The following is a 19,994-nucleotide window of genomic DNA, read 5'->3' as shown; positions in this document are numbered from 1 at the left end:
TAGACCTAAACTTGGGTGGGTTTATAAAATGATGGCAACGTAACAAATTATGTTTAATGATGGAAAATCCAGTAGTCGATTACGCCTGGGTTAATGTAAGGTGTTTTTGCCACCTTATCTGAGATTAAAGAGGGGTCTGTATTAACTGTTATTTACGTAAAGGGCGGCTTTTTATAACTGGAGCGTTTGAAGTTGAATTTTGAAAGGCACTCGCGAACAGATTCGTCCTTGGCCCCACCAATAAATGTGGTCAACAGTCGACACCACACCACCCAAGGAAAATCAATAACAACGCTCAATGCCAAATTACTAAAAACCCTTTGTCTTCTCAGTAAATCCAACTCGATCAGCCCAACTTCAACTTCCCTTAAACGAGATCTAGATAAATTGAATCAAACAAACCAAACCACCTCCGGTCGTTTGCGTACCGGCCGTTCCGTGCCACCGATAGTCACAGTATCGATGTCGGTCATCCTGGGAGACGATAAAAAGAAAAGATTCTGATTCGATTTACACATAAAGATGGTACATATTCGCTATATTTAAATCTATTAGTAATTGATTTAATAATGTAATTGATACTCGATTCATGTAAAAATTCTGTGCCGCTAATATACGGATTGTTACCGTGTATTATACTGAAACTTTCCGTGACGAATTTCTCTTCGTTGTCTAGTCGCAGTCAGAAAGACGTACGCGCCGCGCCGCGAACTCGAAGCCTTTTTTTATGCTTAGAGCGCAAGGACAAGCATCTTAGTCTTTTTCTTTTTCTTCTGTGGACTGTATACCCGTTTTTTCTCGTACTCTTTTCCATCTCCATTTCCATTTATTCTTCGCTGCCCTTTCCACCCCTTCTTTTGCCTACCTTTCCGACCAAACCAGCACCTTATCTCTGTTGCTTTTCCTTCAGATTCGTCGTTCCTCCCTTTCCTTCTCCTCAGCTTTGGTTCTTCGCGCTTGGTGTTTATGTCGTTCCGATCGGTGAGAGTTTGATCTGATTATGGTTTAGTTGTTTTTTTCCTTTTGGGTGTTTTGATCTAGTTTTATTTTTCTTTCTTTTTATGGTTTAATAGCTTAGCCGTTGGGCTCTAGTGGTTTGGATTGGGTACTAATTAGCGAGTTTGCATTTTACTGATTATTTTGGAGTTCGGAGGATTTCTACCTAGATTTTTGTGTGAAGTGATGTCGGATTCGGAATTTTCTTTTTGTGTGAAGATGTTGTCATTTAGTGGAACATTCCCGCAATGAAATCGTTTGTGATCCTATTCGTTGATGTCTTTATTTCGATTCAGTAGTTCTCTTTTAATTTATTTTTTTAGTGAAAGTACAAGCTTGGTTTCAAATCCTTCTCATCTCTTTTATATGTTGGGTGCACAACTATTTGTGTTGCTTTTTTTTTTTTTTTTTTTTTAAACTATGTTGTGGAAGATCCGAATCTGATGAAACTGTTGATGTTTGTTGTTATACAAGCTTGCTGGAATATTAGCGTTTTCTTCTTCTGGGAAGTGAACCTAATTTCTTGATAGATATTTCTCACTGATTATAGGCCTGAATTCCAATGAATCCACTTGGTTCGTTTGCGATTTTGTTATTCTTAAAATAAAACTAAGGAAGAACAGTGAAAGGTCAAAGTTTTGGGCTTTGCCTTCTTCCGGTTTTACTACATATTGCAAGTATGGGTTAAATTGAATTTTGTGGTTTAGATTCTGACCATGCTTACTGCTAGTTGTTGTCTGACTGAACTTATGGAAAAAGGTAACAGGATCTGAGATCCCATTTCGGGAACCTCAAGAAGGAAATGTGGATAATTCTTAAATAATGCGTCAGTTCCAATGAAACTAAGCTGAAACTCTTTGTGATTTTGACAGTCATTTTTCTGAGAATTCGAATTTCTTGCTTATTATAGGTTTTCTTTGCCAGTTGCATGGAAGGATCAGAACTGGGTTTCTCAGTTGTAATAGTCCTTATAGTTGAGCATGCACTGTGAGCAATAGTTTGATTTATCTGTACTAATGAGCAATAGTTTGACTGACTTACATTAATGAGCAATGGGTTGACTACTTCCACTAATGAGCGATATTTTGATTCACAGTCAAATGCCTCTTCTGGCATGGGAGTGGCTGACCACTGCAAACACACCTTCCTTGAGCTGAAACGAAAACGAGTGCACCGCTACATTGTATTCAAGATTGATGAAAAGAAAAAGGAGGTTGTAGTTGAAAAGGCGGGTGGGCCAGCAGAGAGTTATGATGACTTTACATCATCTTTGCCAGAGAATGATTGCCGATATGCAGTTTATGACTTTGACTTTGTGACTGAGGAGAACTGCCAGAAGAGCAAGATCTTCTTCATTGCATGGTTAGTCCTTTCAAATCCTTATTTACACCCTCCACCCTTTTTTTTTCATAAGAACTGCAGGAGAAGAAAACCAAATAGCCTCAGGAAACTGCTAGAAGATTGAGGGTTCCTCATTTTATGGAGCTCTGTAGCATGGTTCTTCTATAACCATAGCTGATATAACCCAGTACTGGTCTATATGGTCTGAGATGCCTTGCATTGGGTACCTCAAATTCTTAAGCAAATTGCATGATAGATCATGGTAACTTCTGATATGCTGTTTAGCTCCCCCATGTTGCAATATATGTTATATAGTATGCATTATTTCTCGTTTCTTATGATTTTATTATGTCATCTAGAATTCAAGAGGAATAATGTCAACATCAGGACAGTGTTACTTGAAAATGCCATAATTATCTTTTCAATTCAACAAGTATTAAAGTTTATAGTTTCAACATCAGGACTGTCACTTAAAATTGCCATAACCATCTTTTCATGAAACGGGTTGATTCAAGTATTGAAGTTTCTAGTCTCAACATCAGGATGGTGTTACTCTAAAATGATATTCATCAAATGGGTAATTCATTAAGTATTGAAGTTTATAGTCTCAACATCTGCACAGTATCACTAAAAATGCTGTTACTATCTTTTCATCAAATTTGTTATTCAATAAGTATTGAAATTTATGGCTTATTTATGAAGCATGGAAACCAAAACTACATCTGGAAGTTGATGTCACTTGCATAAATTAGCCATTGTTGGAGAGTTCTATAACAACTTCTATGGTCAATGTTGACATGGAGGCTGAATAATTCTTGACAAATTGAACAGATGCAGGTAGCCAGGTCATCTTATGTTTTGCTTTCATCCATATATGAATACTACATACAGCCTATTTCTGGCAATTTTGAATTCCTTGATCATGTATTTATGTAATGATCCCAGCTTATTACCCAGTGAATATCTACTTTTGATTGATGTTTCCTTGCATCTATGCTATCTCATTACCCTATGCACGTCTCTAACATATTCATTAAATTTAATTCTTAAGATCAAGTGAAGAGATTATTGCTGCGCTGGTCTGTAATGCCAAGTTTATCCTATTCTTAAAACTTGAGCTAGATTTCCAGTTCAGCATGCATTGTATTTCTGTCACCTTGATGATTACTCTTACAGCTGCACCAGTGTTCCTGGACAGAATTTTGAACTTGATTGCAGCTAGTGGGAAGTATAATTGGTCCTAGTTGTAGATTTGATCATTAAAATGTGAAGTACTTCTTATGAAATATTAGTCTAGTATTGTCGGATAAATAGCTGTTCCAGCTGCTCTATGAGCAAAAAGTTTTCATAGCATAGATTTCTTGCAGTATAGTTTTTAGCTAGACTTTTCCTCTTTTTTTAACTATGGTTTAACACTCTAGGCTGATGTGCCCAATAGCATTTCATTCCTTATATGTGTCATTTTCTCATTTAAGCACTTAATTATCTATTGTACTATATCTTTTGCAAACTTGTCAGTCTCCCTTCTTTGCAAACTTTTGGTCTTGTTTCCATTTCATGATTTCTGTGTTACTGTGTGACTAGGTCTCCTTCAGCATCCCGAATCCGAGCAAAGATGTTATATGCCACATCCAAGGATCGATTCAGGCAGGAACTTGATGGTATCCATAAGGAAATTCAGGCTACCGATCCCACTGAGATGGATCTGGACGTGCTGAGGGATCGTGCATACTAGCTTGCTTGAACATTTTAAATCACAAATGGTTGGATGTGCAGATGGACGTGCTTTCTTCAGTTTAGTGGTTTAATTGTGTGCAGTAATTGCTTCCCGAGGAACATATAGCTTAAGAAGTAAATAAATCAACAACTGGGAAGGCTGATTTGGTAAGCTCTAGTTGATAGGGCTTCTTCATACTATGATGCTTCTCAAATGTTGGTGGGTTTGGGTACTTGAAAGGAATGAATTATGTTACTGAATCAGGGGGATATACTTGCAACTGTTGAATCATATGCTATTATCGGTTTTCTTACCGTCTGTGTATTTTCATGGATGGTGATGGATCACAATGTTTTCTATTTGGTTTTTGCTAGGTATGTCCTGATAGACCCTTTAGTGAGCATGAGACTAATGCCCACTTTAATCTGCAAGACCCTTGCGTGTCTGCTATCTATGTTTTCTTGTGTTAGTCAAAATATTTGACCCGCGTCGCACACAGCCATCCTCCAAGGCCTATTAATCTCTCTTTCAACAACAAAGTTTCAGCATTCTCTTAAGTAGAGATGGAAAATCCTGTCTGGTTTTGAGTAATTGTTCTTGGCTGAACTTTAATGTTTTCAACTGAGCATAAAATTGGATTGTGGGTTGATATTGGTGATTTGATTAGTGTTGACTGTGTTGGTTAGTCTATTTCTTTGGCTTGCCACTGTTAACGGAAACATTAATTGTTTTCTCTTTGCTATAGAAGCCATTTTCTTTTAAAAGGGAAACAAAAAATGTTCTCACTTATCACCCACGGTAACAACATTAATTAGAGCCTTGGCCTTAACTTTAAGTAGCCAATAGCTATTAGAAGAATTGTGCATACGTGTTCAAATGGTTTAGAAACTGCATAGAGAAAAAAGCTCATGCAATGCGTCTCATAAATGTGTGACAACATTGTAGGAATGTCAAACCACTTTTTAAATTTTTTGTTTCTTTATTTTTATTCATATTTTGCATAAACATCAAATCATAAAATTTTAATCTAGTGGATGCACTAAAGTTTAGAGAAGTTAAACCGGGGTGAGACTTTTGCAAAGCATTATGACAATGGAGGGGGAGGGGGGGTGGTAAGATGGAGATCAATCGCATTACGCCGTTCATCGGTTTAAGTTGTTAGTGGAGTGGCCAGACTTCATGTCATCTGGATATTGGAGATGAAGCGGAACATATCATCTCCACGTTATAAAAAATGGAATTGGAATCTGGTTTCCAACCTTTTTTGCCAATCTTCCGGTTGAAGGAAATGCGGAGGAAACATTATGACAATGGGGGGGTTAGTCAACTTGAAGGGTAAAATGAAGATCAACCGCATTATGCCGTTCATCAGTTTACGTTGTTAGTGGAGTGCCAGACTTCATGTCATCTAGATGCTGGAAATGAAGCGGAACATATCATCTCCACGTTATAAAAAATGGAATCTGGTTTCCGACCTTGTTTGTCAATCATCCGGATGAAGGAAATGCGGGGGTTCCAACCTCAACGTTTATTTTTTTTTTCCCTCTCTCGCTCTCTTCTCATTTTCATTTTTTTCTCCCTCTCTCCTGCACCCCCTCTCTCATCTCCCTGCACCCTTGACGTCTCTGCTCCCTCTCTTCTCTCGAACTCTCCTCTTTGGCCTCCGTCTCTCGGTCTTCTCTCGGTTTTCTCTTGGACTCGCCCTCTCTCCCGCACCCTCTCTCTCCTCTCCGTGCCTCCCTCACTTCTCTCGGACTTGCTCTCCGTTTTTCTCTCTCGTTTCTCCCACTCTTATCCCTGTCGACCTCCCTTTATTCTCTCTCTTCTCCCTTTCAGCCTCCCTCTCCCTTCTCTCTTTCACTATTCTCTTTTTTCCCAAAATACCTTCTGATTTCGTTCGATTTCCCCATTTCCCTCATTCCGATTTTTTTAAATTTTCAATTTCCCCTGTTTCCCCCATTCCAATTTTGTTAAATTTTTTTACTATATTAAACTTCATATTTAAGTCTTTGGTAAATAAAATATAATTAAAGTATGAATTTGATTAAGTAATTATTTTTAATTTTTTAAAAATATATTATTAATTAATGCCATGTAAAAAATCAATCTTATGTTATTAATATAATACTTTTTTTATTTATTAATCATATTTATTTTTTATTTACTCTATTGTATTAGTGATTTAATAGTGGTAATTAAAATATTGTTAACTCAAGCACTTGGTTTAATTAACTCATTTTTATAATTAATAAAATCAATGGTTTTAAATTTAATGGAAAAATATTTTTAATTAATAATATGTAAAAATATATAGTGTGTTAAAGTTAGTATTTGATAGATTTTTCCTGTTTAATCATGACTTTTTTATATTAAAGAACACTATATATTATCAATAAATTAATAACTAAATGTATTATATTCGTTTACGTTATTTTTAACGTTATTTATTTATTTTTTATGATTAATCATGTGCACAGTTAATTGACTCACGTAATTACTGTATTAATGTACAATAAACAATCATCTTTAACTAATATAATATATAATTAAATTAATTAGTACATTAATATATTTTAGTTATACATTAAATTAGTTATTCGTGTAGTGATAATGTTTATTTTACCTAATTTAATGTTTAAATATTATATTTTAATTAAGTATACTTTACAAATTACTAATTCTCTTATTTTCTGCGTTGTCCTCATTTGGGGGCACTAACACTAGAAATTGTTTTCCAGTGGACATGAACTTATCCACACTTAACACCCATTCCAAAGATGTTCATGTAGATGCATAAAATGAAGATGAAGATGAAGATCAAATTTTATGTTTGTTGACTAACCCTCCCAATATAAAACAACTGAAGTTGAAGTTATAGTAGCATTTCTTTTTAATATCACAAGGGTTTATTTTCCTAATATAAACTCCATCATGTGTGCTAACTTTTATGAGTTTGGTGATGATATAGAAAGTAGTAAGAAATAATCATATTTTCTCTTGATTGACAAAGAGAAGCAAATGGAAGAAAACATGTTTTCTATTGTTTGGATGTACATGATAAGCAAAAAACCAAACTAAGAAAAAAACTAGTAATAATTAAAAAAGTTTTAAATATCAAAATTGAGAGCATCAAGATAGAATGTATCATTTAAAAATTCATCATAAATGAAAATATGAATACTCTGATGGATTTACTACATTCCTAAACATATTACTAAGAAAATAGAGTGACCATTTTTAGGTTAGCATAACTTGTTCAATAGAACATGTTAAAATGCTAATTTTATCTCCTTTTGATTATAGACAAAATCCCAAAAAATATTTCAATTTTTCCAAAAATAATAGTACTAATAAATGTTATCTAAAATAATTAAGGGCTTTTTACCAAAATAACCAATTTCGAAAACATATTTTGAGAAAAACCGACGCTATGAACTTATTTTGAAAAATACCCAACTTTGACCTGTCCATTGTACATGTGTACAGTCAAAGGTGACACATAAGTTTTGACTACTTACGTGTCGCCGCATCATCAGTACAGTGTTAGTAGATGAACACTATTCCAAGAACATTGATTGCTCAATTTAACTTGTCAGACCCAACGGGAAAATATTGATCCGATCAATCCATCGATTAATAAGTTTTTTTCTAACAAAATTATTGTCGTTACACTCAATTGATCGATCAATGTCATGTCAACTTTTTGCAAACAACCAAATAATGATTGATTTGGCTTGGAGAATTTAATAGGCATTATTGGCATGCCCACTCAATTCAAAGCATTCAATCTTGAAAATCCTTTATAAGCCCACTTTTGAGAAAAAAATATCCTCATTTTGCAAAAAAATTCAATTCCTCTCAAATTTTCTCCTTACATTGATAAATTTCACATCTTCTTGAATTTGTGCTTCAAAGGTGGAGGCTTGTACAAGTCAAGGGATAAGTTTGTCTCTCCATGCTCAAAAGGGTGTAAGCTTTTATTTTCTTGTAATTTTTCTCTTTATTTTGATAGGTTCATCTAGAACCTTAGAATCTAGATAGAAAGGTTTGTTAGAACTATAGTCTAGCCAAGTCATTGGGGAGATTTATTCTTATCGTGTATTTAAGCATACATGTGGCTTAAAAGAGAGTTAAATTCTCTTTTATGCAATTCTAGATAATAGAGCTCAAATTAATGGAATTTTCCAAGTACGGATTTTTGGGTGGTGCATACCTATAGGGAAACATCGATAACAAAACATTTGGTATTATTTTTGGTGTGTGCATAATGTACTTGTTTTAATTTCAATTTTGTGCACACTTAAATTTTAATTGCAATAACTCAATTAACCCACCATTGAATAGAGTGGGAATATTTGAAATCGAAATCCATTTGATTTTGAAGAAACGAACAAATGATATCTCATGATAAATTGCTCCTTTTTGAATGACAATTCCTCAACCGTCCCCTCTATTCAATTGTGTAAACTATGGTTGTTGGAAGGTAAGAATGAAATTCTTGTTCCAATCCATGAATTAGGATATTTGGCACATGAGAAAGAATGACCCCTTTGAGCTACAAAAAATAGAGGATGGCCACCTTGTCATTATGAAATCTAAAGAGTTGACTAATGAAAATAAGGAATAGCTCATAACAAACTGTGTTGGTGTTAAATATATGGAAAAGATAAATACTTTATTGACTTCATTAACTTATCATAATCAGAGTACATGAACTTCTATTTATAATGGAAGAAGGTAGTAGAGTCCAATTACAATAAAACTACCTTTGTCCTAATTACACCCAAAACACTTAAAGATAACTCCTAGCATAATTAAATAACTCAATATAGATAAAAGACAAACATAACTCAAACTAGAACTCTTCTAGGACATGACCATAAGATAAATCTGTCTTTGTGAGTCCTTCTTGATCATCCAACTTATGTGAGAAGGATGCCAGCTCGTGGTAATGATAGTAGGTCCTACTTCTTATATGTTTGGACCGATCTTGTGGGCCTTCCTTGGTCGTGTGGCCCATCTTATAATACTTTTAGACATGTGGGTTTTCCTTGATCGTGTGGGTTTGGGCATATCTTCCAACACTCCCCCTCAAGCTGGGGGTGAGAGAACAACATGTACTCCCAACTTGCAGCAAATGATGTATAGATCTTTTTGTATAAAATGACACATCTTCTAATATGCCTTCATCTTCCAACACTCCCCCTCACGCTGTTGCGTCCTTCCATGAGGCCCTTCTGGCATAATATAAGTGAGATTAAAAATCACTCCTAGCCGGTAAGACATTGCTCCATACTCCAGTCCTAATGCTGGATGTAGGGGCACACTCCGTCTTTTGTAAGTAGTGTATCTATTGGCATTGCTCTGAAGTGTCTACCCCTGTGTCCCTCCACAGGACAACGACTCTCAAGTGGTAGGAGTAATAAAAGCCATTAAAGGGGGGGGTAGTGGGTTTATTTATAATGGTATCCCAATCTGGACACCGACTCTCATGGTATCCCAACCGTGATATTTTTTAGGGTAAAATTTATCAAGGTGACCCAATTCGGGTACCAACTCTTATGGTGTCCCAACTGTGATATTTTTTAGAGTCAAATAAATTACGGTATGAGAAAAAGTACTGAGGCCACCTCTTCTTCAATAAAAATGTCTCATCCAAAGAGACATAATAGCAGCAACTGTAATGTAACACGACCATCTTCCAACACATATAACATGAACCAAAATAATTAAACTAGTAGAAGAACCCATGAAATAATCATAATCCGATATAAATATTTTTTCTTAGATGCAGAAGCTTCATCTTTTGTACTCCCCCTTTCTTGAATATTTTGGTCACATAAACTTATCCACAACGTATAGAATAAAATACCCCTTTCTTGTACTTCTTGTGCTTCTCCCCCTCAAGATGGGATGTAATGATAGTGATCCCAACTTGAACCAAATATCATAGATGTAATAATAAGCCCAAATAAAAGAGATGTATAAATAAGCCTTCAAACCAGGGAGAAGTGAGATATTTTGCTGATATAGCAATTCTAAAAGTGATGCAAAACAATAGGCTTAAATTCGGATTTTCCAATGCAACAGAATACCAACATGACCTTTGATTCTTCCAATGCAAATATATCTTTAAATATATATCAGATTTACATAAAATTTTCTCTTTATGAAACTAGACTTAAATACCTTTAATCTAAGTATAACTTCTCTTCATAAAATATAATTATCAGAAGATAAATAATCTGATAGATTTCGGTCTCTACCATATGATTGAACTAAGTACTATTTCTCCTTTTTTTCCCAGAATGACCATTGACTCTTCCAAGATCAATATCTCCTTATTAAAAAATCATACCGAGGTTTAGTTGAATATTTAGTAAAATACACTTATATATCTTTCTTTTTATATATAATTCTCCATATAAAGTCTCTTTCTTGATAGCATAAAATACCTCTGAAGTTGCAGGTTTCTGCTAATGCTCGAACCTCTTTTGCAATTTGACCTTTGCTGCGCCAAATACATCTTTGTATATAACTTAGATAAAAAAATTGGTTGAATAGGTAAAAGAATAGACTTACAGATATTTCTTTTGATATATATTTCTCCATATAAAGTCTAGTTTTTGATAGCATAAAATACTCGGAAGCAGAAGTTTTCTGCTATTGCTTGAACATTTTTGCAATCTGATCTTCACTAATTCAAATATCTATATCTCTCTGTAGATAACTCCAATTGGAAAAAAATCATTTTTCTTTGGAAATTAGACTCAAATATCTTTCCGTCAATATAGAAATTTCAAAATGAAAAGCTCAGTATAGAGGTAAAAAACGTAAAGCAAACTACGGGTGTAGTGACTGAAAAAAAAACTATGAACTTATACTTAGGGTTTGGGGTTTAGAGAAAATGATCTCATTATCTTTGTGGGTTGACCAAGTCAACTCACAGAACCTGCTCTAATACCATGTTGAATTTATGAAAAAGAGAACTACTTCATTTACTTCATTAACTTATCATAATTAGAGTACATGAACCTCTATTTATAATAGAGGAAGATAGTAGAATCCAATTACAATAAAACTACCTTTGTCCGAATTACACCCAAACTCTAACACTTAAAGATAAGTCCTACCATAATTAAATAACTCAATATAGATAAAAGACAAACATAAATCAAACTAGAACTCTTCTAGGATGTGACCCTAAGATAAAGATACCTTTGTGAGTCCTTCTTGATCTTCCAACTTATGTGATAAGGATGTCAGCTCGTGGTAATGATGGTGGATCTTACTTCTTATGTACTTGGGCCGATCTTGTGAGCTTTCCTTGGTCATGTGGCCCATCTTGGAATACTCTTAGATATGTGGGCCTTACTTGATCGTGTGGGTTTGGGCCTATCTTCCAACAGTTGGCTTTCAGGATTTCGTTTCTTATGATCTTGATGAAGGAGAGGAGGAAGAAGAAGGAAGAAGAGAGAGGAGAGAAGGGGATGTCCAAGGGAGATAGAAATATGAGAGAACATGTGAGGAAGAAAAAAGAGGAAGAATTGGGTTATGGACTTGTATCCTAACCCTGCCCCTTAAACTTTATTTATAGATACTAAAAGTACCAATATTACAAACATACTCTTCAACCTGGTAGGGGTGAAGAAGTGACAAAAATCATAAGATAATTACGTTAATGACACCTTACTTATTCATATATTCCAACACTCTCCCTCAAGCTGGGAAGTAATGGCAGTGATCTCAACTTGAAAAAAATAAAATAGTTGTTGTAATGATTTCCTTCATCAAGGTGTCCCTAGGATAAGTATGAAATCAAACACAAACTCTCAAAAAATAAAATAAAATGGGTAATAAAACATAAGTCGAAACAAACCTCAAAGGATTTTGAACAAAATAGTGATAATAATCACTAAAGTGGGTAATGTTTGTCACTCTCAAGACGACGATAAAAATCTAGGAGTACCAATATAAAAAGTCTCAATGGACTTAAAAACACCAATATATATATATATATATATTTAAAAGACTAACCAAAGCAACACACCAAAGGATTGGCCAAAGGGGGTAAAGGATGGTAAGAGAAAGGTTGCCAAGTCAAAAGGTTAATGGGGAATTACAGGAAGAGAAGGTGAAGAAGTTAGGGCCATCATGTGATCTATCTTCTGAAATAATTCAAATTCTTCATCAGGGTAGACGTCATCTTATGCTCTATCTTTTGGAGTGATTCAAACTCTTTTGCAAAGATTATCCTCTTGCCTTTGATGTTCTTAAGAGCCATCGTAGAACTAAACTCTTTGAACCAACCAACCAAATCTTTTAAGTTTAATGAAGCCAACAACATTCAACAAATATTGAACCCAGGTTAATCAATCGAGGATTTCTTCTTCAATAATAATGTTTTAGTCAAAGAGACATAATAACAAATGTTGTAATAACTTTAACTAGAAAATTTCTCTTGGAAACAACTCAAAGTCCTCGTTGCTTCAAGCAATGCAAACCAAAAAATTCACAATAGAGCTTCAAGCTTAAGCTCCTTGTTAATGTTGTTAATTAACAACAAGGTTTTTTTACTTTAACCATTAGTTGAGTTAGTTGCTTCACCAAGATCTTTGTATGTTCCTATGTTGTTAGTCAAGGCAACTTTTGATTGACTTATAAATGAGTGGTGCAACGCTTGGATAACCAATTAGATCTTTCACCCTCGCCCCTCATTGTTGAGTACTCTAATCCTTGATTTGGATTCCCACCATTTCCAAAATATTTGACTTTGACCAGTTGTTGACTATTGGTCAAGGTTTTTATATTTTTATATTTTATTAGGTATCAATCAAGCCTCATAATTTTTGTTAAGTTGTTTGACCTTAACCATTAGATGGATCTCATTATGTCGAAAATTTATTGATACTTGTGATTTGGACTATCATTTAGGGTCCTGAATTTGATGATGAAATTTCCATGAAGATAACTAAATTTTTATATCTTAATTTTGTTTGATACATTGATTTAATTGTGAGGTCGTAAGTGTGCTACAATTTAATTGACAACTATATTTAAAAATATCATATCTAGATTATAGTACTTAGAACTACAAGTCTACAACCTCAAAGGCCGTTATTGAATACTACTCTTGCAGATAACCGATTCTTAAGATCCTCTTTCACAAATCTTCGGAATGTTTTGTTTATCGATAGTCAAGTTGACAACTTAAGCTTCTTGATTAGGTGAGTGATATGATATGTTACTAGGGTTTAGAGTTTAGGGTTTAGGGTTTATGGATCTTGTGAAATTTTTTGTTATCCCATTATCCATTTCGATTACCAAATTCGTCTAAAATATATAAAGGATGACCGACTAATTTATCATATTATCGGTGGATTTAAGGATAAAATGTATTAAAAATAATTAAAATATGTGCACTAATGATTAAACATGTACTTAAGTATCATAAACTACATATTCTTCAAAAAACCAAGTGAACCTATTTAAAAAAGGAGTGATTCTTTCTTCCATGTACCTATGAAGAGACTAAAAATAAATTTCATTTGATTTGATTAAAAATTAATGAAAAATCTCACTTATTCAATATCTAATTTAATAATTGAAGAGATAAAATGGTATGCATAAGGACACTTTCGTCACTCGATTAAAAAGCTGCTTTTGCGATTCCCGGTTAGTGACAAAAGAAAGGAAATACAAGACAAAAGTGAAGCTTTATATATCGAGGCCTTTGCTGTACTTTACAAAAAGAATTCCCAGCATTCTGTCTCTCACAGAGGAAACATTTGGGTTTTTCCAGTTTGCCCCTCGTTCCCACCAAAATGCCATTCGTCTTCCTCCCCCACTCCTCCACCCTACCTAGAGACCTCACATTTTGGAGGGTATCCCAGCTACTCCGTCTCCCAGCTCAGCTTCGAGGCAACTCTTTCATGGCGGGGGAAATACTCCTGTCAACCAAGGACAATCTCTGTTACTATCACTACTCTTTATTTGTTTGCTAAATTCGCAGCCAATTATCTACTGTAAGCACTGAGTTTGTAAGAAATGTTAAACCTCCAATTTCTTCACCAACTCCTTAGCTGTTGGAGCAGAGACAATGATATGGCGGGCGCTGGGGCTGATAAACCCTTCCTCTACAGCTTGGTCGATGAAAGACAACAATGAATTGTAATAACCATCCACATTCAGCAATCCAACCTGCTCAAGTTAATAATTGAAGCTATCACACTTTCTGAAATGAAGACGGAACTGTAGATGGACAAGGGGTCTTAAAGAAGCATGGAAGGAGCATTACAGGCTTGTCGTGTATGCCTAGTTGTGCCCAAGTTATCACCTCAAGTAGCTCTTCCAGAGTTCCATACCCTCCTGCAATTAAAACAACTGAAGCTCTTCAATCTACTCAACTAACAGCAATGTAATTACAACAGTAATGAGGCTGCCATGGGAACAGAAAAAGGAAAAGTAGTGAAGCAAAAAGTTGTGGCTCTATCACAAAGCCTGAGTTTCAGTGTCAGATGTTGAGTGTCAAGACTGTAAGCTCCAAATCATGGGTCTTGGGGCCCGTGAGAGCAGTAAGCTCAGACAGATTGTGATTGAGGATGGAATAGTTGCTTTCAGGAATTACAGCCTTTCACAAACTGATTAACAATGCATACACACATAGAAAACCCATTTTTGGTAACCAAAACCATGGATATTCACTACGTATTTAGTAAAAGAAACTCAATAATGTCACTGAAAAGGTGTTTGACAGACAGTTCTTTCAAATTCAATTCCATTTCAGCAGATTAAACATGGTATCTGTTTTCTTTTTTTAATTTGTTTTACACTCAGACAACCACGGTTCCAGAACTAAAGACATTTTCGGTAACAATGTCTTCTCTATTTCTTCATTGTCTTAAACTCTTAATGAGAAAAATCAAGTTAAAAGTCTTTGATGAGAGTGTTAGGAAATTGGAGGAAAACCCAGAACTTGCTCTCCGTCCTGTTCACTTCATTTCTGTGATCTCAAGGATGTGTGCCTTAGCAGTTATAAGGAAAACTAACGTTCAGAGCAACGTTTGCTTCGTTTGATCTTAAAACAGATAGTGAAATCTCAGAAAATATAGACTTTACACTAACCAGGTAAGGCAATAAAGGCATCGGACTGCCTAGCCATCTCTGCTTTCCTTTGGTGCATGTCTGCAACAGCCTTCACTTCCCCTACAGTTTCACCAGTTATCTGCAAAAAACGGAAAAGGACAAAATATTTTAAAAAATTGGAAAAAAAAGAAGAAAAGCTTCGTCAGTAGAGACAGGTTTCTAAGGCTGCCACAGTTTTCCCCGGAGCTTTCTTTATGGGGGAGTGTTAAGCAGAGAAGCAATGATGAGAGTTACAGGGGTAAGGCGTTTTGAGATTGGTCGCATTTCTTATGGTCGGCAAATCCTCGGCTGGTTATTTATGTGTTAGGATTGCACATTAAAATATTTCTCGAGTTCCTCTCTGTCTGAAAACTGAGCAGAGATGTAGAGATTTTTTCAGCCATAATCCCGTCAAAAGGAAAAAACGAAAGAGAAAGGAAAAATCAATGTATGGATATCATTTAAAAAGATCTTGCTGACAAGGATGAGATGAAATGCAGTAGCTGACGAGGAAAGGATAAACCAATCTGAATATTACGGAAAATGTCTGAACTGACAAATATTTGTGAATTTCTTATTTCAAAGTTGAAAGATCTTGCAAAAAGAACCTTGTTAGTTTACTTCAAATCCGTTCATAAACAATAAAACCTAATAGAAACAATTTGTGCTGTCGCCCACCAAAAGAACAGGGCAAAAGACCCCAACAAGCCGCAGTGTAAGACAGAATGAACCTCGCAGAAAACCAGATGTCGGCCATGTTAAAGGGGTAAAATAGTATCCAAATCCAACGAAAGATAAGAGCTAGAAACATTCTGGTTTTCTGTATAGATTTTTTCCGTAGGAAAGCTTTGAGACTTATTTACAGAAGACATACCTCTCGAGGCATGAGCGTCTTGGGAATGACTCTGCAAAGAGACAATAACATGACAAAAATATCAGTAGCTAAGAAACAACATCAAACGACAACAGATTAGCGAGAGACAAAACATCTCTTCATCTACAGATTAATCTCTGAAATTTGAGTTCGATAGTGGAAAATACAAAAGGAAATAACCAGTGCTCACCCAATAACATGGCGGCCACCGGCGTAAACAGCTTGCGACACCAGACCCATCAAACCGACACTGCCCCCTCCATACACAAGATCAATGTTCCATGATACCTATAAAAAACCGACCACATTTGAGACAGTGACTACTACCCCAGTGATAATCAAATGAATAAGCGCAGACGCAGAGAGAGAGAATTTATTTTGGGTGGAAATGCCATCTGAACATTGTTTGAATCTTTTGATCAGTTCGTGTTTATGAAAAACTAGACTCCTTAGAAACGCAACTCGTGCATACTAACCGCACTTTTTGTTTATAACCAAATCCCGGTTGTCGAAAACCGAGCCAGAGAAGAGGAGAGGGAGGCGCACGATTCCATAGCAACCTCCTCCACAGAAAGCGAGAGCAATCAGGAGGTCCACTTTGAGAGGAAATACAGATGTAAATTGACAGAATGTATTTCGTATGTAGAAATACTGGGTTGGAAACGAGTACCCAAAATGGATGTTTCCGAAGATTCGCTTCAAAACGCCTTATTTCTCACTGAGGAACTTGGGAGAAATGAATGGGAAGACCAAGGACAAAACACACTACTATTAACGCTCTCCAGAACCAATCTAGATGCTTTGTAATGGTAAGGATGAAAAGTAGAGGAGAACAGGAAAAGAGAAAGCAAATCAACCGAGGGAATATGCATTTCCATCCCCTCTTTGCCTTGGCCATGCATTTACAGAGGAAGTAAAAAAGCGTGATTATTAAAGCCAGTAACTCTTCCTCTGTTTTACACAGAGGTAGACGTGAGACATTTTGGTAGAACAATTTGTAGAAGATAATGAACACAACTGGGATTAACCCACACACAGCAGACATTTTGAGAATCTCATTGCAAAAAAAAAAAAAAAAAAACCAACAAACACACGTTGAGAGAGATACTTAACCCACTGTATGAGCTAAAAGCCCTGAATAGATGGTGAAAAGGTCAAGGACCCATGAGCAAAGCCGATTTTTGCGTAAAAACCTTTAATCTTGAAGGAAAGAGAGCTTCAGAACACCAACATTGCAGCAGGACTAACGAAGTAAAACACAAGCAATAAGATCATAAAAATTGAAAACAGAGAGCACACATCGGTGAGAAACCATGTCGAAGAAAAGAAACAAAAACAGAACGGAAGAGTAAGCTAAAAAAAAGAAAAAAAGGGAAACTCAGTTTCGAAATCAATAACTCTCTCCAACCATACCAGCTCTTTCCCTAGCTCAATAGCAGCATCCTGGTAGCTGCTCTTCTTCCCCTGGCTACTCCCACAAAAAACACAAATTCTCTTGAATTTAGACAGTTTCACCTCCATGTCTCGCTCCATTTTTTTGTCTTCCTTGTACACGATCAATTACTCTCACAAGAAAAGACGATCCCCCGGCCTTACGGTCTCTCTTTGAGGAGCTTCCAGTGAGGTAGCCTAGATTCGAAGTCTCTCCCTCTCTCCCTCTCCCCTCCCCTTCGCTATATATACATATATTTGAGCGTCAGGGTCTCACTGTTGAACAGACTCGACTACAAGTATCTACTTGACACATTGTGCGCCTTCCCATGCGTATTCATAAATGGGAATAGACAAGGGCGCACGATAGCACGCTCATCCACCCGTCCCCTCACTACTTATTATAATTTATAACCTTTTAAGCTTCATATTATACAAAAAATTTCCTTCACTCCTCAGTGCTAACAAACCCTTCATTGATAGCACTTTCTGGGGAAGCAACAAAACCAAGAGGAATGATGGTAGAAGACTAAAAATAGGCAGGACAAAGAACCAAAATGAGGCTTTCCAAAATCCTTCAAGCTTCAGAAATGAAATAGATTTCTCCCTTGTTGTGCTAAAAACTGTACATGTCTTCTAGTAGGAACCGTTATCATAATATCTACGTCTGTTCTGAAAGACTAGTCCGTGCAGGTTGTTTTGGCTAGTGAGAGTGTGAGACTCCTCTGAAACACCAAAAAAGCGGAGCCAACAAGGTGGGGAGATGACAACTGGCTCAACGGGAGGCATTACAAAACCTTACTGCTTCCGTATGGGGTACCTGAACCTCCTCTGTCCCTGGGTTCGTACCAGTCCGATTCTGAAGCTTGTCTGGTCTCATCCCCTCCCTAATACCTTCTCATCCTCTTACTGTACGTAAAGAGGAGTGAGGAGAAATCTCATCTGGGTAAACGCCTGATCAAAGTTATTGGTTGTGATTGGGAACGGATTTCTTTTCCTGATAAACAGTTGCAGCTTCGAGTATCCACTGATGGGTCTTTAGATTTGATGCATGAATCATTGCGATGCAATAAAATGATGCCATTTATGTATGGTAACCCTAGTGAACAGCGAGAGAGCTCATTCATTTTAATGTCTCCACTGTAGCTGTAGCGGCCCCGAATGACAAATTGAATACATTCTGTTTTCTGTTTCTTTGTTCCCATTTCTCTGTCTCTCTCTCTGTCTTGTACAGAGTTGACGGAGGAGGGACCGGAGATGTTGCACAGAAGGGGAAACGTGGGTCTTTTTATTTAACACGCCCTCCCATTCCCCATTTTCCCACCTACACCAGACCAAGCATGCTGTCCCCTCCCACGCCATGCCATTCCTTCTACTAATTGCCTTCCCTCTTCCAATCTCCTATTATTCAATGCTTTGCTCGTACTTGCGCTTAATATTCTAATCTCACCTCCATTGCCTAGATTGATGGAACTCAAACCATGCTCTCAATTCCTCACTATTTTATTGGGTTGGGATCCCTAGTGTACCTTTCTGCCTCTTCCACCCCTTTTCATCCTTTCTTTCCTTTTCTGTGAGGTGGCCTGACCCCATCCCTCTCCATAAAAGTTTTATCTAATTCTTCTTTCTTCGATGTGAAGCTCTTTGACATTATAATTAACTTGGACCAATGGAGATTGAGCAAGGCCTTCGCCATTATTCCTTCTTGTCAGTTAGTAGTTGTTTGCTGGCTACTCTCTCTCAACGACACTCTTTTACAGACGCTGCTGTGTAAATAATTACAGCTCCAACTGAAATGTCGAATACATTTCTATATGTGCCCGCCTGCATGCGTCTCGTCTACGTACGACTCTCACTATTATCAAATTATTAAACTCTGTTTAGGCCAGCTTCTGTCATTAGTGTTTCGTATTGGGTCCGACGAACGCACTCGGCAGTCAGGCAGTAGATTAAAATATATCTTCAGAACAAGATCTGAATGGGTCTCCAACTCCGACCTTTTTTGCTTTTCTTTTGTAAACAGAGTATCCTCTCTGGATGCCTTAACGGGTAAGATCCTATTGAATCTCTCTGCAAGTTCTGTCTCTGCAAATGTTAATTTGTTTTTCCTTTGTTTTCAATCCAAGGCCAAGACTGAAGAGGAGATCCTCTTAGTCCTCCCAACGTCCGACCCTGATCTTTAAATCTCCTTCCTTTCCCAATGCTTTCGGCATTGGTGACCCATAACTTGCTTGCTGGAACCCAGCACGAACAGAGATGGGGTAAATTTTTTGCTGGATCTTAATGAATGGTAAAAGGGTCTTGAATCAGTGTAAGACGATTTACCAATGGTACATGGCAGGACAATATTGGGATTCTGATTCGGTTAAAGATGGAGTCAAATGCATTTCTTGTCTCCATCGAATTCGGTTCTGTGCAGCATCTTTCTATCTCTATCTGTCTGAAAATATAAAATGCCGGGACCGGATTAAGAAGACCATCATGAGCTTAACCTTTGAATTAGTAGTTACA

The 19,994-nt window shown here is 36.4% G+C and overlaps 2 protein-coding genes across 2 annotated transcripts; one reads left to right on the top strand and one right to left on the bottom strand.

Moving 5' to 3' along the window:
• The first annotated feature begins 752 nt into the window (after positions 1-752).
• Positions 753-4,431, top strand: LOC137950675 (actin-depolymerizing factor). The gene is made up of 3 exons (XM_068797267.1): positions 753-981; positions 2,093-2,358; positions 3,922-4,431. The coding sequence occupies exons 1-3, from the start codon at positions 967-969 to the stop codon at positions 4,070-4,072; spliced, it is 432 nt and encodes a 143-aa protein (XP_068653368.1). The 5' UTR covers positions 753-966; the 3' UTR covers positions 4,073-4,431.
• A 9,429-nt stretch (positions 4,432-13,860) lies between these two features.
• Positions 13,861-17,585, bottom strand: LOC137960071 (cytokinin riboside 5'-monophosphate phosphoribohydrolase LOG3). The gene is made up of 7 exons (XM_068807547.1): positions 17,466-17,585; positions 16,243-16,340; positions 16,053-16,083; positions 15,179-15,278; positions 14,352-14,422; positions 14,111-14,254; positions 13,861-14,004 (listed from the first exon to the last, which is right to left on the bottom strand). Exons 1-7 carry the CDS (start codon positions 17,583-17,585, stop codon positions 13,948-13,950), a joined length of 621 nt encoding a protein of 206 aa, XP_068663648.1. The 3' UTR covers positions 13,861-13,947.
• Positions 17,586-19,994: the final 2,409 nt, after the last annotated feature.

The sequence above is a fragment of the Aristolochia californica genome, unplaced genomic scaffold (assembly GCF_029961685.1).
Source record: "Aristolochia californica isolate CCGP_79_NKW_82.1479 unplaced genomic scaffold, dmAriCali1.0.hap1 SCAF_1, whole genome shotgun sequence".
In the NCBI taxonomy this organism is placed as follows: Eukaryota; Viridiplantae; Streptophyta; class Magnoliopsida; order Piperales; family Aristolochiaceae; genus Aristolochia; species Aristolochia californica.
The sequence above is the reverse complement of the archived record's forward strand: the minus strand, read 5'-3'. Positions and strand labels throughout refer to the sequence as shown.

Bases quoted from the DNA above. Each gene is read 5' to 3' on its own strand.
- LOC137950675 (XM_068797267.1), top strand. The intron at 2,359-3,921 runs GTTAGTCCTTTC...CTGTGTGACTAG, and splicing joins AAGATCTTCTTCATTGCATG to GTCTCCTTCAGCATCCCGAA.
- LOC137960071 (XM_068807547.1), bottom strand. From the start codon at position 17,585: ATGGAGCGAGACATGGAGGTGAAACTGTCTAAATTCAAGAGAATTTGT. The intron at 16,341-17,465 runs GTATGGTTGGAG...GGTTTTTTATAG, and splicing joins TTGAGCTAGGGAAAGAGCTG to GTATCATGGAACATTGATCT. The intron at 15,279-16,052 runs GTATGTCTTCTG...CGTTTTTTGCAG, and splicing joins AGACGCTCATGCCTCGAGAG to ATAACTGGTGAAACTGTAGG.